The sequence below is a fragment of the Aptenodytes patagonicus genome, chromosome 11 (genome assembly GCF_965638725.1).
Source record: "Aptenodytes patagonicus chromosome 11, bAptPat1.pri.cur, whole genome shotgun sequence".
NCBI lineage: Eukaryota > Metazoa > Chordata > Aves > Sphenisciformes > Spheniscidae > Aptenodytes > Aptenodytes patagonicus.
The window spans coordinates 24,658,722-24,670,562 of NC_134959.1; the positions used below are offsets into that span (position 1 = coordinate 24,658,722).

The following is an 11,841-nucleotide window of genomic DNA, read 5'->3' on the forward strand; positions in this document are numbered from 1 at the left end:
CAGCGCTTTCCAGCGGGACACAGGCAGGCTACCGAACCGGCTTGCCAGGCTGATTTCTGGCAGGAAAGCCAGCCGGTGTGCTGCCAGCTCCTCCAGCTGACGCCTCGGCTGCCTGGCCGCGGGAACCGGGGCTGCCTGCTGGTTTCTGATGCTGCCTGGCGCTTCCCACAGCAAAAAGCCCTGTTTGCAGTTATGGGGAAGTTTGCCAAGGTTTACCTACTTTCTCTGAAACACTAGTGAGCTGTTTTTATTATTATTATTAATATTTTCAAATCTGGCCAGAAAGGTCCAGCTGTTTCCCAGAGCAAAGTCAGGGAAAATATGTTTTCGGCCATTAAAAACACCTGGAGATCTTGTCCTGAAGGTACGTCAGAGCTCTGGAGCCTGGCATTAGGCAAAGGACAAATCTTCTGGCAGAGATGTGCTGAGGCTCCTGCTGACCTCTGAAAAGCTTTGTGCAGCTGGACAGAGCTATAAACTTCTTAAAATCTACACCCCCACGTTCCTGGAGCTGCAAAACCTGCAGCACAACATTGCTGAACCCTCCAGAGATGCCATCCCTGCCCACCATCCCATCGTGGCTCCCCTGGGTCACTCAGCTGCCTCTCCCCATCCTACTGGACAATGAAATACTGACTGTCTCAGGTTGGAGCATCACAAAACACGAACCGGTGCAGAGACCGACAGTCTGGTGTTATAATTATCTCTGCGGTCTTAATCAGCCAGCTCACACAAGCACTGCTTTTAACACAGGTTTTAATTCATGACCCCATGTTAAGCTTTTTCATGGGATCCCCATCCCACCCTGCAAGCAAAGAGGACCTCCAGGCTGTGTCACATACGTGCCGTCCCCTCCTCCTCATCTCAAAATGCTTGATTTCTGCATTGAGTTCTGTATGTGATGAAGATCCTGCAATGAGGGGTGTTCATCCCTGCACCCGACGAGGCCGGGAAGCATGGTTCCTCCTGTGAATCGGATGCAGTTATGACTCAAGATGTGTTTTGAAGATGAGTTTTGACATGTTCTGGCCAGAAATAGGACCGGCATTGCCAGGGCATTGATTTTTCTCCCATTTATATAATTAGGTTGACTTGCATCCCTCATCCCAGAAAAGCCGTGGAGATGCATCACCGGCCACATCATCAACTTTCAGGGGAGAGGTGCACATTTAAACTCACCTGCCACCTGCTGCCGCTGTTGGTCCCGAGCATCCAGCACAGGGAAGTCAGAGCACATCACTGTGCCATGGTCTGGATCCAGCAACAGGGACACTTAGAAACCGTGCTCCACACCCTTCTAAAATTAGGCATGCCTGTGGGGGCAGCTGCCTTCAGGCCTGGTGCTACTGTTCCCCCCGGTTTTACAGCCGGACCGTGATAAAGCAGAGTCTGTAAGAGGCAGATTGCAGCATCACAGGCAGAAAAACCCTTGCCGTGGTGCAAGTGCACCCCAAATGTGAGCTGGGGGCCAGCGTTTGCCTGTACCCCTCCGGAAGCTTCGCCGCCCAGCTGATGGGCCAGATCCCGTCTGGCATGTCTGGTGAGGAGGAGCCAAGAGGCAACGCCTAACCAGGAGCTTCTGGGAGCGGGCACTGCAGGAGCGGGAGCGATGGGCACCCCAGCAGACCCTCGGGGGGGGGTTGCCCCTTTGGCATCGTGCCCCCCTGTGTTGCTCCGGCCAACCCCCTGCGGATGCGTTTGCACCGCAGACGCCTCGCTGAGGGCTCAGGGACCCCCTCGAGCTGCAGCCCCTTGGGCAGGGGCCAGCTGTGCCACGGGGGGCTGCCTCCCCCCACGCCCTTCCAGCAGCAGCCTTCCTCCACCCCAGAGGCCTGCAGTACCCCACCGGGACCCCCGTGTGGGTGGGGAAGCAGGGCCTGAGCTGCGTGTGTGTGCACACGTGTGTGCCCTTGTGTCAGTGCGTGTGCGTGCACGTGTGTTCAGGTGTGCATGCACGTATGTGCGTGTGCATGTGTGTGTACGTAAGACCCCATGTGTGTGTCTGTGTCTCTGTGCCCCTGTGTCCCCCCATGCCCCCTGTCCCTCTGTCCCCATGTCCCCGTGCCCCCTGTCCCCGTGCCCATGTCCCCCTGTGCCCCCTGTCCCTGTGTGTCCCCATATCCTGTGTCCCATGTCTGCCCATGTCCCCCCCATGTCCCATGTCCTCCTGTGTCCCCTATGCCCCCTGTCCCCATGTCCCTCTGTGTCCCCATGTCCCGTGTCCCATGTCCCCCTGGGCCTCTGTCCCATGTCCCCCCGGGCCTCTGTCCCATGTCCCCCCATGTCCCATGCCTCCTATACCCATGTCCCATGTCTGCCGGTGCCCCCGTGTCGCCCCTGTATCCCATGCCCCCATCCCTGTGTCCCCCCGTGTGTCCCTGTGTTCCCGCGCCCCCCCGCGTCCCGTATCCCTCCGTGTCCCCCCCGTGTCCCCCCCGCCGCCCCGCCGGCAGCGCGCACCGCCCCCGCCGTTGCCAGGAGACGGCCATGGCGGAGCAGGGCCTGGCGGCGCTGCCGCTGCCGCAGCTCCGGGCGCAGCTCCGGGAGGCGCGGTACCGGCGGCCGGGCGGGGGTGGGGGTCCTCGGGCTGTGGGGCCCTGCTGGGGGCTGCAGGGGCCGGGCCGGGCCGGGCCCGGCCGCGCCGCTGGGCCTTGACCCCCGGCAGGGCCGGGCCAGGGTGGGCAGGGCCGGGCAGGCTACCCCCGGCTGCCCCCGCGCTGGGCACCATCCCGAGGCCCCGGTGGCCCGGCAGGGCCACGGGTGCCGCCTCGCCGTGGTCGGGTTCTGGAGCCAGGCTGCCCGCTCTCCCGCCCCAGACCCCTGGGAGGTCTCGGTGCCCCAGGCTCTGCCAGCTGCTTCGGGTCTGGGAAGGAGCGGGTCTGGCAGAGTCCCTGTGTCCTGGCTGGGGTGACCTCGGGCCCTCCCGCCCCTTTTGGGTTGGCCGCTGGGCCCTGCGGTCGCCTGTTTTGGCTCAGCCACTCCCCGATGCGGTGCTTAGCTTGGCCCAGGGGAGCTCAGCCTGACCCCTTCCTCCTCGCAGCCACACCAACGCCCTGCTCCGAACTGAGGTGGAAATGTTTGAGAAATGGTACCGTAAGATGGAGCCGTGCGGCCCGCCACTCCAGCTGTCATCCGAGATGCACGATGCCCCACCAGAGCTGATGCAGGTACTGCTCTGGAGCCAGGGCAGCGGCTGTGCGGCTGCAGGTACTGGGGTTTTGGGTCTGGCTGCCGCCTTACTGCACAGAGCCATGACTCTTCCTCCCTCTGCAGCCCCTCTGACCTCCTGATCTCAGTGCTTATCTGACAGGAGGTCAGCAGGCAAGATCCCCGGTTTGAAATGTGATGAAGAAAGTCCCCCAACAGCCCTCTGCACTTGGGCTTCACAGTGATGAGCCCTTAACCTAGAGATCTCCTTGCAAAAAGGTGCTGCTGGTCTTGTAGGTGTAAGAGTTCGGGCTGCCTTGCCGTTCCTGCACTCAGTGTAAAGGCCAGGCTGCCTTCTCATTTCTCCTCCTCCAGCTGATGCTGTCTCTTCCCTGCGTGACAGCACTGTGTCCTCCTGAACATCGAGTGCCAGGGAGATCTGGAATGAGGTAACCCCCCCACAGCATAATTTGAAGCAGAAGTTAAACAAATAGGGATGCTGGTGCCAAGAAAGCAGGAGACTTGCCCAAGGCCGTGCCAGGTCTGTGACGGGACGCTCTGCTCCTCTCCTCCCTCTTGGGGAAGTTCACGTGGGCTCGGACCTGTGTGCGTCCACACTCGGGTACCTCTGCTGAGTGCATGTTGCTCTCTTCCTTCTTACTGGAGCCGTGAACAGGCTTTTGGAGCAGGTTTTTACCTCCTGGCCCGAACGTCACCTTTTCACCAGAGACAGAGTGAACAGAAGCTCTAGACCCTTTGCGGCGGAGCTCCTTTCAGCCAGTGTCCTGCGCTGGGTTTCAGTGTCTGCCTGAGTCCAAAGTAGCCACCTTCTGGTTAGTCTCAGACTGAGCCCTTAGAAACTTTGCCTTTGGCCCGGTGGGCACTTGCCCTCTGCAAAGCAGTGCCTGCCTCGCTGTGCCCCACAGCACTGGGAATTGCTCCTGAGTGGTGTCATTTCTTCCGAGAGCATACTCCAGCCTGCCCACGCTGCAGTAAGCTCAGCTCCTCAGGGCGTCTGACCCAGGTGGTGGTAGGAGACCCCATCTGTCCTACACAACAATTAGCGTCTTTGCTACGAAGAGGTGTTTTACCTGCCCACATGAAGCTGTCACGTTGGCTTTAACCTCTTAGCCCTGGATTTGCCTGTTGAACTGGAAGTGCTTGCGTAGGAGGGTTTTGTGGGTGGATGAGAGGACAGATGGGGTCAGCCCAGGTGTGGCCCTGAGTAACCTTTGCTCTGGAGAGGCCTCTTTGTCCTTGCTGTAAGCTGGAATCCTGCTAACGTGACCGTTGAGGTGATTTTCTTTTTGAATACAGGAAAATGCAGCAACAGTTGGCCAGTGCTGGCTTTCTAACAGCATCTGCGTTGTTCCTTGGTTGCTGCAGGCACGTGGCAGGTACAAATCCAAGTTGCATGGTGCGACGGACTATTTTGTAGGCCTGACAGTGGAGCAGAAATGTGAGCTGGCTGAGCGGGAGCTGACTGAGATGAAGGATGAGATTCAGAGGATGGAGGAGGACTCGGAGCAGACCTTGCAGAACCTCGAGGTATGGCTCTCCAGGACCCTTACGATCACCAAGGTGTCAAGCAGTCTTGTTACTTTTCACACCTCTTTCAACGTGCCATCCCTCAGGCAGTGAGACAGACTTGCTTGGTGAGGGCTGTTCATAGCAGAGCATTGCTGTGAGTGGTCCTGAGTTGAGAGTGGGAGCCAGAACTGTCCTCTTGCCTCACCCCTTTCTCAAAGGCAAGTACACCAACAGAGATCAGAGGTGCCCGCTCTCTAAAGATGGATCTTATTATGGCAAGAACTAATAATAATACAGGCGAGGGGAAGATTTTTAGGTAGAGAAGCTCAGATCTGCTATGTGAGATGAAGAAGTCAATGCTCGAAAGAAAAATCTCCTTTTTGTCAGCTTCTTGAAGGTATGCCCTTTGTGCCAGACATATTTTTCATTCTAGCAGCTCCCAGAAGCTTCCTGATTTGGCTGGGCTCCATGCAGTCCACTCTGGGGTCTGCCTTTCCGCTGTCTCTGGGATTTCTTCAGAGCATGCTCCAAGTCTCCGAGGCTGCATTCCTGCTGCAGGCTCCTTGTGGCTGCCTGTCCTGTGCTGGCTGCCAAGACCTCCTCCTAGCCAAAATGCTCAGGAGCTTTTGGGGAAGGAGAGACTTCTGCATTCGGTTCAGACCACTGATGCTGCCTGCAGTGGCCGGGAGAGGTGAAGCAGGCAGCCCATCCCTCTCGTGTGGCCACAGGGCATATGCAGTAAACAAAGGGTGGTAATTTTTTGTCTTGTGTTGGCTTGGTCAGACTGGCAATGTTTGTAGGTCAGGATGGAGTGACAGATGTTGAAGCTCAGGCACGTGAGAGAGTTTTTTCTTGTTCTTTTTGAGTCAGTGAAGTAGCAGTGCTGTGTGAGTCTGCACCATGTGCCCCGAGCTGCACAGCGCGAAACTCAGTGCTGCCACAGGAGAAATGCTAGTAACTCCAGCAGAGAGCATGCTTGGTCCTTTCCGGTTCTCTGTTCCCAAACCTGTTTGAATAAGGGAAGTTAGCACCTCTTGACTGTTACATGACTTTATTTCTACAGGCAGTCATAGAAGAAGCGGATGTTTGGTGGACTGATGTTAAGAAAGCCATCAGTGACTTTGAGAAAGACATCATCAGCACCATCTCCAGCAAGAAAGGGAGTATCATAGCTTCTGAGAAGCTGCTGAGATACATGGAGGAGAAGAACCGCCAGAGGGTCAGTGCATCATGGAAAATTTTGAGGCTGGTCTGTCATCTGACAAGTATGTTGGTTAGGGAAAATCCTAGTTCCCATACTCCTGTGTGGCGTACATCATGTTTTCAGGCTGCCTTAGCAAGTCTCTTTGGACAGCCTTTGTCACACTTGTCAGTCGGTGACTAGCCCAGGTGCTCATCAGGCTGCTGAGCTGCAGCGCAGCTGTGAGCACAGATGATGCAGGGCTCTTAGTGGAGTTCATGCCCCCATGTTTGGGGCAGGGTGATGCTAAGCAGCGTTTCTCGCTGGGCTCCTTTCTAAGCCAGCAGTGAAGGCTGCAGTGCGGATGAGATGAACAGGAACCACACCGTAAGGAGTGGGGTCGGGGTGCTCCTTCTCCTCCCAGGCTCTGCCATTCCACTATAATCTGCTGTCTTTCTTTAGGATCTGCTGAGAGAGAAGTTGCGCTTAAAAAATTATTTGCTCAAGGGTTACAAGAAGAAGCTGCAGCAGCAGCTCAGGCAGGTGCGTGCAGCAGTTGAGGAGAAGCAGGGACTAGACGGCCCCTTGAAGAACGAAAGGAGTACAGCCCAGTGCAGACGCAGGGCCTGCTCTGTGTAGAGATGCGTGGCCCTCTGCCTCCTCCTCCCCTTCCTCCTTTGCTCCTGGCCTTGCTGCCTCTGTCAAAGGGCATTGTCGTCTGCCCACGTTCAGACCTGGCACATGTCTGCGTGCATGGGATGAGACCACAAGTCTCACAGAGTGGAAGCTGGCAGATCTCTTTGTGCCCTTTGTGCCCTGGAAAAGATGTATGGTGGATCAGAGCAGTTCCCTGGGGACTGGCTGCTGCTGGCATGGCAGGAACCTCGCCAGAGGGGACGTCTGCACTGCTTGGACCCTCTAAGCTAGGACACAGAGCACAGGCTCAGTGGCGCGCTGTGTCTCGCATTTCTCCCCGAGCCCCAGGTTTGCAGCCAGGCTGAAGACCCTGTTCTTTAGGTCTGCTTTCCCCACAGAGCAAAGTTCTCTTACTTGGGATGCAGCTTTGGTCAGCAACCTACAGCTCTGTTTCCTTGGGGTTTGCAGAAGGAGCAGATGGGAGAGACACTCCGTGAGGTCCGTTTGCAGCAGCTGCAGGTTAGAAATGCCCAGTACCAGGAGAAGATTGAGGAGAAGAACCAGGAGCTGCTGCAGCTAAAACTGACCTCAGGGAAGACTGTCCAAGTCCTCAACTTCTATAAAGTAAGTGAACCTCCCAGCACCTCCATTTTGCCTTTCTTCTGTTTCCGAGGGTCACACACGAGCTCTTGCATCCTTCCCTTTCTCAGTCAGAGGATGCCAAGCACCTCTCTGCCTTCCCACTGACTTAGCAGTTCAGTTGGGAGGTTTGCCTGACACACCAAGAGCAGTGATGCCCTCATTCATGTTTGGCTGCAGCCTGACGATGAGGTTCATGCTTTGCAGCATGGTTATTTTACACCGCAGGGGAAAATTCCAGTAGGAAAGAGCTTTGGTGCTGTCTTGCACAGAAAAATACATTTTTTACATTACCTGTGACATTTGAAAATATGTCATGAGCTGCAGCCGTCACCGTCTGCTCTTATCAGTGAAAAGTGCTGCTCAACTGGGTGTATTTGCTTCTCTCCGATCAGCCATTCTGTCTGGGTCAGTCCTAAACCCCGGCTGCTGTGCCGTGGGCTGTGCTGCAGTGTGACACAGAGGACATAAAGAAGCAGTAGCTGCGTGACCAGGGCATGATGCTGCCTTCTGCAGGGGACGATCGGTGCCGCAGAGCTCCCTTGGGAGCAGAGCTCCGGCACCGCCAGCTGAGACCAAGCTGGAGGAGTAGAGGGGTGGCTTTGCAGGTGGCTGGGAGCTGCCACTGCGCCCGCTGATGCTGTCCTGCTCTCATGTTCCAGAGGAAGCTGCAGAACGCCATGGAAACGTCCACGTCTCTGATGAAAGACATCTCCCAGAGGAAGGAGCTGCTGGAGAAAATTGAAAGAGAAGCTGCTCTGGTGGAGGAGGTAAGAGAGCGATTTGGGAGGCCCTGAGACCACTTGGGAGGACTCTTTTGAGGTACTTTTTGTGGTATGTTGGATACCGCTGCCCATTTGAGGCCCAGCAATGAGCTGGGTACCTGTGTGCCTTTCTGGGTCTGAGCAAGACGTGGGGCTCCTGCCGGTGAGCATGGGCCGGTTTGCAGAACAGGCCATGTTGTGGATTTTGGCTCTGGCTCCACAGGGACCTGCCACTGGCTTCCTGAAATTCTGTTTTCTTGAACTTTTCATCAGCAGTGTCCTCCCCAGGGAGAAGTGGCACTGCTGTCATGCCAGTCTGGGGTATGTCCCCCGGCACTGGCAGGGACACCACAACTTTGGGAAGCGGGTTCAAGGGGCTCCCTAGCAGTGCTGCCTGGCAGGGATCGAGGCACTGGTGGATGCATCCCACTGCTCCCCCACAGTGCCAGGGGTTTAATTTATCCTGCCTGCCTGCTCCTCTGGAGGACTGGCCACCAGCTGGCAGAGGGACATTTCCCTGGGATCTCCTTGCCCTCTGTCCCTATTCCTCCGGCAGCAACGAGCTGAAGCTGAGAGTGTGAATCGGCAGCTGCGGAAGCAGCTCTCAGACTACAGCGTCCCCCCTGTGCTGGGTTATGTGCAGAAGAAGATGGCTGTTACTGACCTCGAAAACAGCCTCAAGGCTTGGGAGAGGAAGGTGGCAGTTGCCGAGGTGAGCGAGACTGGGCGGGGTGTGCAGCAGCCTGGACGTGTGCCAGCTGGGTGCTGGGTCCTGGTGGAGCTGCATCTGTGCCTGCCTACCTGCAGCTGCCCTGGGGACCGGAGCGCTCGCTCCTGACCTGCTGGGAAGCCGTGTGAGAGTTCTCTTGCGGCGGTTTCACCGGTACCTGGCAGAGCCAGAGGCTCTTCCTGTTTATGGAGCAGCGATTGCTCCCTACCTGAGGACAGAGGCTGAATTTTAATGACTGAGCTCAGAGGGGAAGCCAAGGCAAGGACACAGCTTGTAATTTGACAGGAAGCACCATCGGGCTGTTGCTATACTGAAACCCGCCGTGCGTGTAAAGAGAAGGGGACATATGGCAGCCTGATACGTTTCCGGCTCTGCATATGTGATCTGCACCGGCCTTTTCCAGCGCCCTTGATGGCTCCCCAGTGTTTGTAGTCCTCTTTGATGATCTCAAACATTTCTTACTCACTTGTATCTTGACTCTTCCCCGATAAGGAAAGGCTAGCCAAGATCCAAACATGAGTTCATGGCAAAGTTGCAAGAATATCTTTGACTCTCCTCCTGCCCCAACTCCTGCAGCCTGGGAGGAGATGGAGAGATAACACAGAGGAGCATAGTCAAAGCCTGGAGGTAGCAGGACATGTCTGTATCCCTGCCCCGTGCAGGATGTCTGTGTGCACAGCAGTGTGGGGAGAGAAGTGGCTGGGTTGGATGGGATGGATAGTGGTGTCCTGTACCTTGACACCCTGCTTGTCCTCGAGCAGAGATGGTCTTACCTGTGGCTGGGATGGGGAAGGCTCTGGGCTTGAGCCTGTCTAGCACTTAGCCCACCGGTGCCCCAGTCCACAATGGACAGGACTTACGTGGTCCAGCCTCTCTCAGAGGTCAGAACTATGTGGATTTGGGCTTGACCCATCAGCGTCAGTGCTGTGAGTTCAGAAATAGGGGTCCGGCTGTGGCTATCCCAGAGCTGGTGGGCAGCCTGCCTGCAGGCCTGTCTTTGCACAAGCAGATCCCTTCTCACTCAGCTGCTCCCCTTGACCGGGAGACCCAGGCTCTGGCTTGCATGCTGTCTATGCAGCAGTGCCCAGAGTCCTGCCAGTGTCTGGGAGCTGGAGAGCAGCGAGGGCCCGAGGGGTTAAAGAAGGAACCTGTAGTTGCCCCTGGGATAAGAGTGAGGCTATAAACCTGTTTTTTGTTTGCCGGCCCCTCTGTGGCAGGGCATGTCCAATACCCCTGCTGCCATGCAAGGGGCTGTAGGTTTCTATACAGTGCTGTTGTGGGGGGTCTCCAGGCTTCCTGTGGCATTCAGGGGAGAAACCAAAGCTGGTGTAGACCTGCAGGAGCTCTCCCCAGCATGCCACAGCAAGCCTCGATCTCAGGTGGGAGCAGCGGGGGATGAAGGGGCAAGCAATACAGCAGCTCAGGCCAGGCTAGATTCCAGCCTTGCAGCTTTCTCCACAGCATATCACTGCTGTCTGAACATATTAAGGCCTTCTCCTTTCTCCTCTTGCAGATGTCCTTGCAAAGATACCGCAGAGCGTGGAACCAGGTCAAGATATCTGGTAACCAGCACTAGGCTTGTCTGATGCTGCAAGGCGGGCAGTGAAAGCTGCAGAAGGAGGCAACCCAGTGGGGAAGTTTGCTGTGAAGCGGGTAAACGTAGCACCCTGCAAGCTGCAGTGAGATGAAACCACTTCTGCATGAAATGATAAAGAAACCCATGGCTCTGTTGTGAGGCCATCTCTTTGGTCTGTCCCAGCATGTGCTGGCTTCCACCAGGCTCTGCTGCCTGGCCCCTGCGCAGGCCCTGCTAGGTCAGCCAGCTCGGCTCTGGGTGCTCCCCCCTCCCTCCATCACCACAAGCAGTTATCCTCTGGTGATCAAATCTGACATGTTCACAGGAACTGTCCTTTCTCTCAGGGCAAGCCCTGGTGATCACTTAATGCAGGAGGAACCAGGGGGGATTCCCTGGGAGACGTGGGAGTTCAACATCTCTGAGTGTGCACCAACAATAGAAGAGAGCAGAGCAGTGTGAGCATATAGGGCAAATCATTTCAACACGGCATGCATGAACCAAGCAGGCTTTCTGATCGCAAAAGGATACTTCATTTACCTAAAGAAACAAAACAGCAAGAAGGGAGCAGCTACCCCCTTCCCAAGCACCTGGGGCAAGTGTAAGTGTCCCTTGGAGATGGGAAATGTTTTCCCGCTGCAGGAGTTATAAATCATTTCAGATGGCCCAGCCTCAGATGAGTCCAGGTCTGTCTTTCCCTTCTTGGGGTTGAAACCAACTTCCTGAAATATCCTCACTGCTGGTCTGGAAGCCTCTTCCCAGTCTCTGGGTGGAGCCTGCAGATCAGCTCGTGCCCTGACTAGCATGGGGAATGCGGGAGGTCCTCTCCTCTCAGTGGTGGCCAAGATCCAGTCACTGTAGTAGGACACTGCGGTATACAGGAACGGTCCGTAGCATCTCATGCCACCCTCACTGAGAATGCCTTTCAGGACCCATTTCTCAGTCCCTCTAATCTGGCACATGACGGGGTTGCCGGCATCACCCTTTTGAGAGACAAAAAAGGCAGGGTTGTGTCTCAGCAGTATCCCTCCTGCCATTGCTCTCAATGGCTGTGGACTTCACGGGGGTGAGAGGAGGGCAGATCACAGCACTTCGGTCCTTTATCATCACTGGCAGCAAAGCACCGCTGGTTCAGGGGGCTGGCTGCCTTTGGGCTGATGATGTCCCTGTGTGTCCCAGATGAAGTGACTGGCATTGCTCCCTGTGGCTGCCCACGCCCCCATCAGCCCAGCCCCATGCCTGATCCTTCGGTATGTACCACAAGGAACGCCTCTCGGTTTTGCCTCCTGAGCATCTTTGACCCTGGCCACATCAAAAGCCCTTTGAGGCCCCAGCAGCTGGAGAGGTCCAGGGACCAGGAGCAGCGCCCGCAGGCCTGCAGGGAGACAGTCACCCCGCAGCTCATGCAGAGACGGGTGTCACACGTTCACAGTGTCCCATGCCTGCTATGTGCAAACTGCACGGAAAGGGATCTTTTCCTGTAAGGACTGATCAGAAGAAGCCCAAGTATTTTGGCTGCTCTCCCAGCCTGGAGTTGGAGATGAGCAGAACGGGGAGGAGGTGGTTTGGCTAAATGTGTGCCCGGTCTGGGTTGGTGCTCTGTGTCCCTTACCAAACAGCCTGCCACTTTGTCGGCGTCCCT

The 11,841-nt window shown here is 56.3% G+C and overlaps 1 protein-coding gene across 1 annotated transcript; it reads left to right on the forward strand.

Annotated features, from left to right (window-relative positions):
* The first annotated feature begins 2,487 nt into the window (after positions 1 to 2,487).
* Positions 2,488 to 10,843, forward strand: CFAP263 (cilia and flagella associated protein 263). Its single transcript, XM_076349028.1, has 9 exons — positions 2,488 to 2,552; positions 3,041 to 3,167; positions 4,534 to 4,695; positions 5,741 to 5,896; positions 6,320 to 6,400; positions 6,962 to 7,117; positions 7,795 to 7,902; positions 8,453 to 8,608; positions 10,140 to 10,843. Exons 1-9 carry the CDS (start codon positions 2,488 to 2,490, stop codon positions 10,200 to 10,202), a joined length of 1,074 nt encoding a protein of 357 aa, XP_076205143.1. The 3' UTR covers positions 10,203 to 10,843.
* The last annotated feature ends 998 nt before the right edge of the window (positions 10,844 to 11,841 follow it).

Bases quoted from the DNA above. Each gene is read 5' to 3' on its own strand.
- CFAP263 (XM_076349028.1), top strand. From the start codon at position 2,488: ATGGCGGAGCAGGGCCTGGCGGCGCTGCCGCTGCCGCAGCTCCGGGCG. The intron at 3,168-4,533 runs GTACTGCTCTGG...TGGTTGCTGCAG, and splicing joins CCCCACCAGAGCTGATGCAG to GCACGTGGCAGGTACAAATC. The intron at 7,118-7,794 runs GTAAGTGAACCT...CTCATGTTCCAG, and splicing joins AAGTCCTCAACTTCTATAAA to AGGAAGCTGCAGAACGCCAT.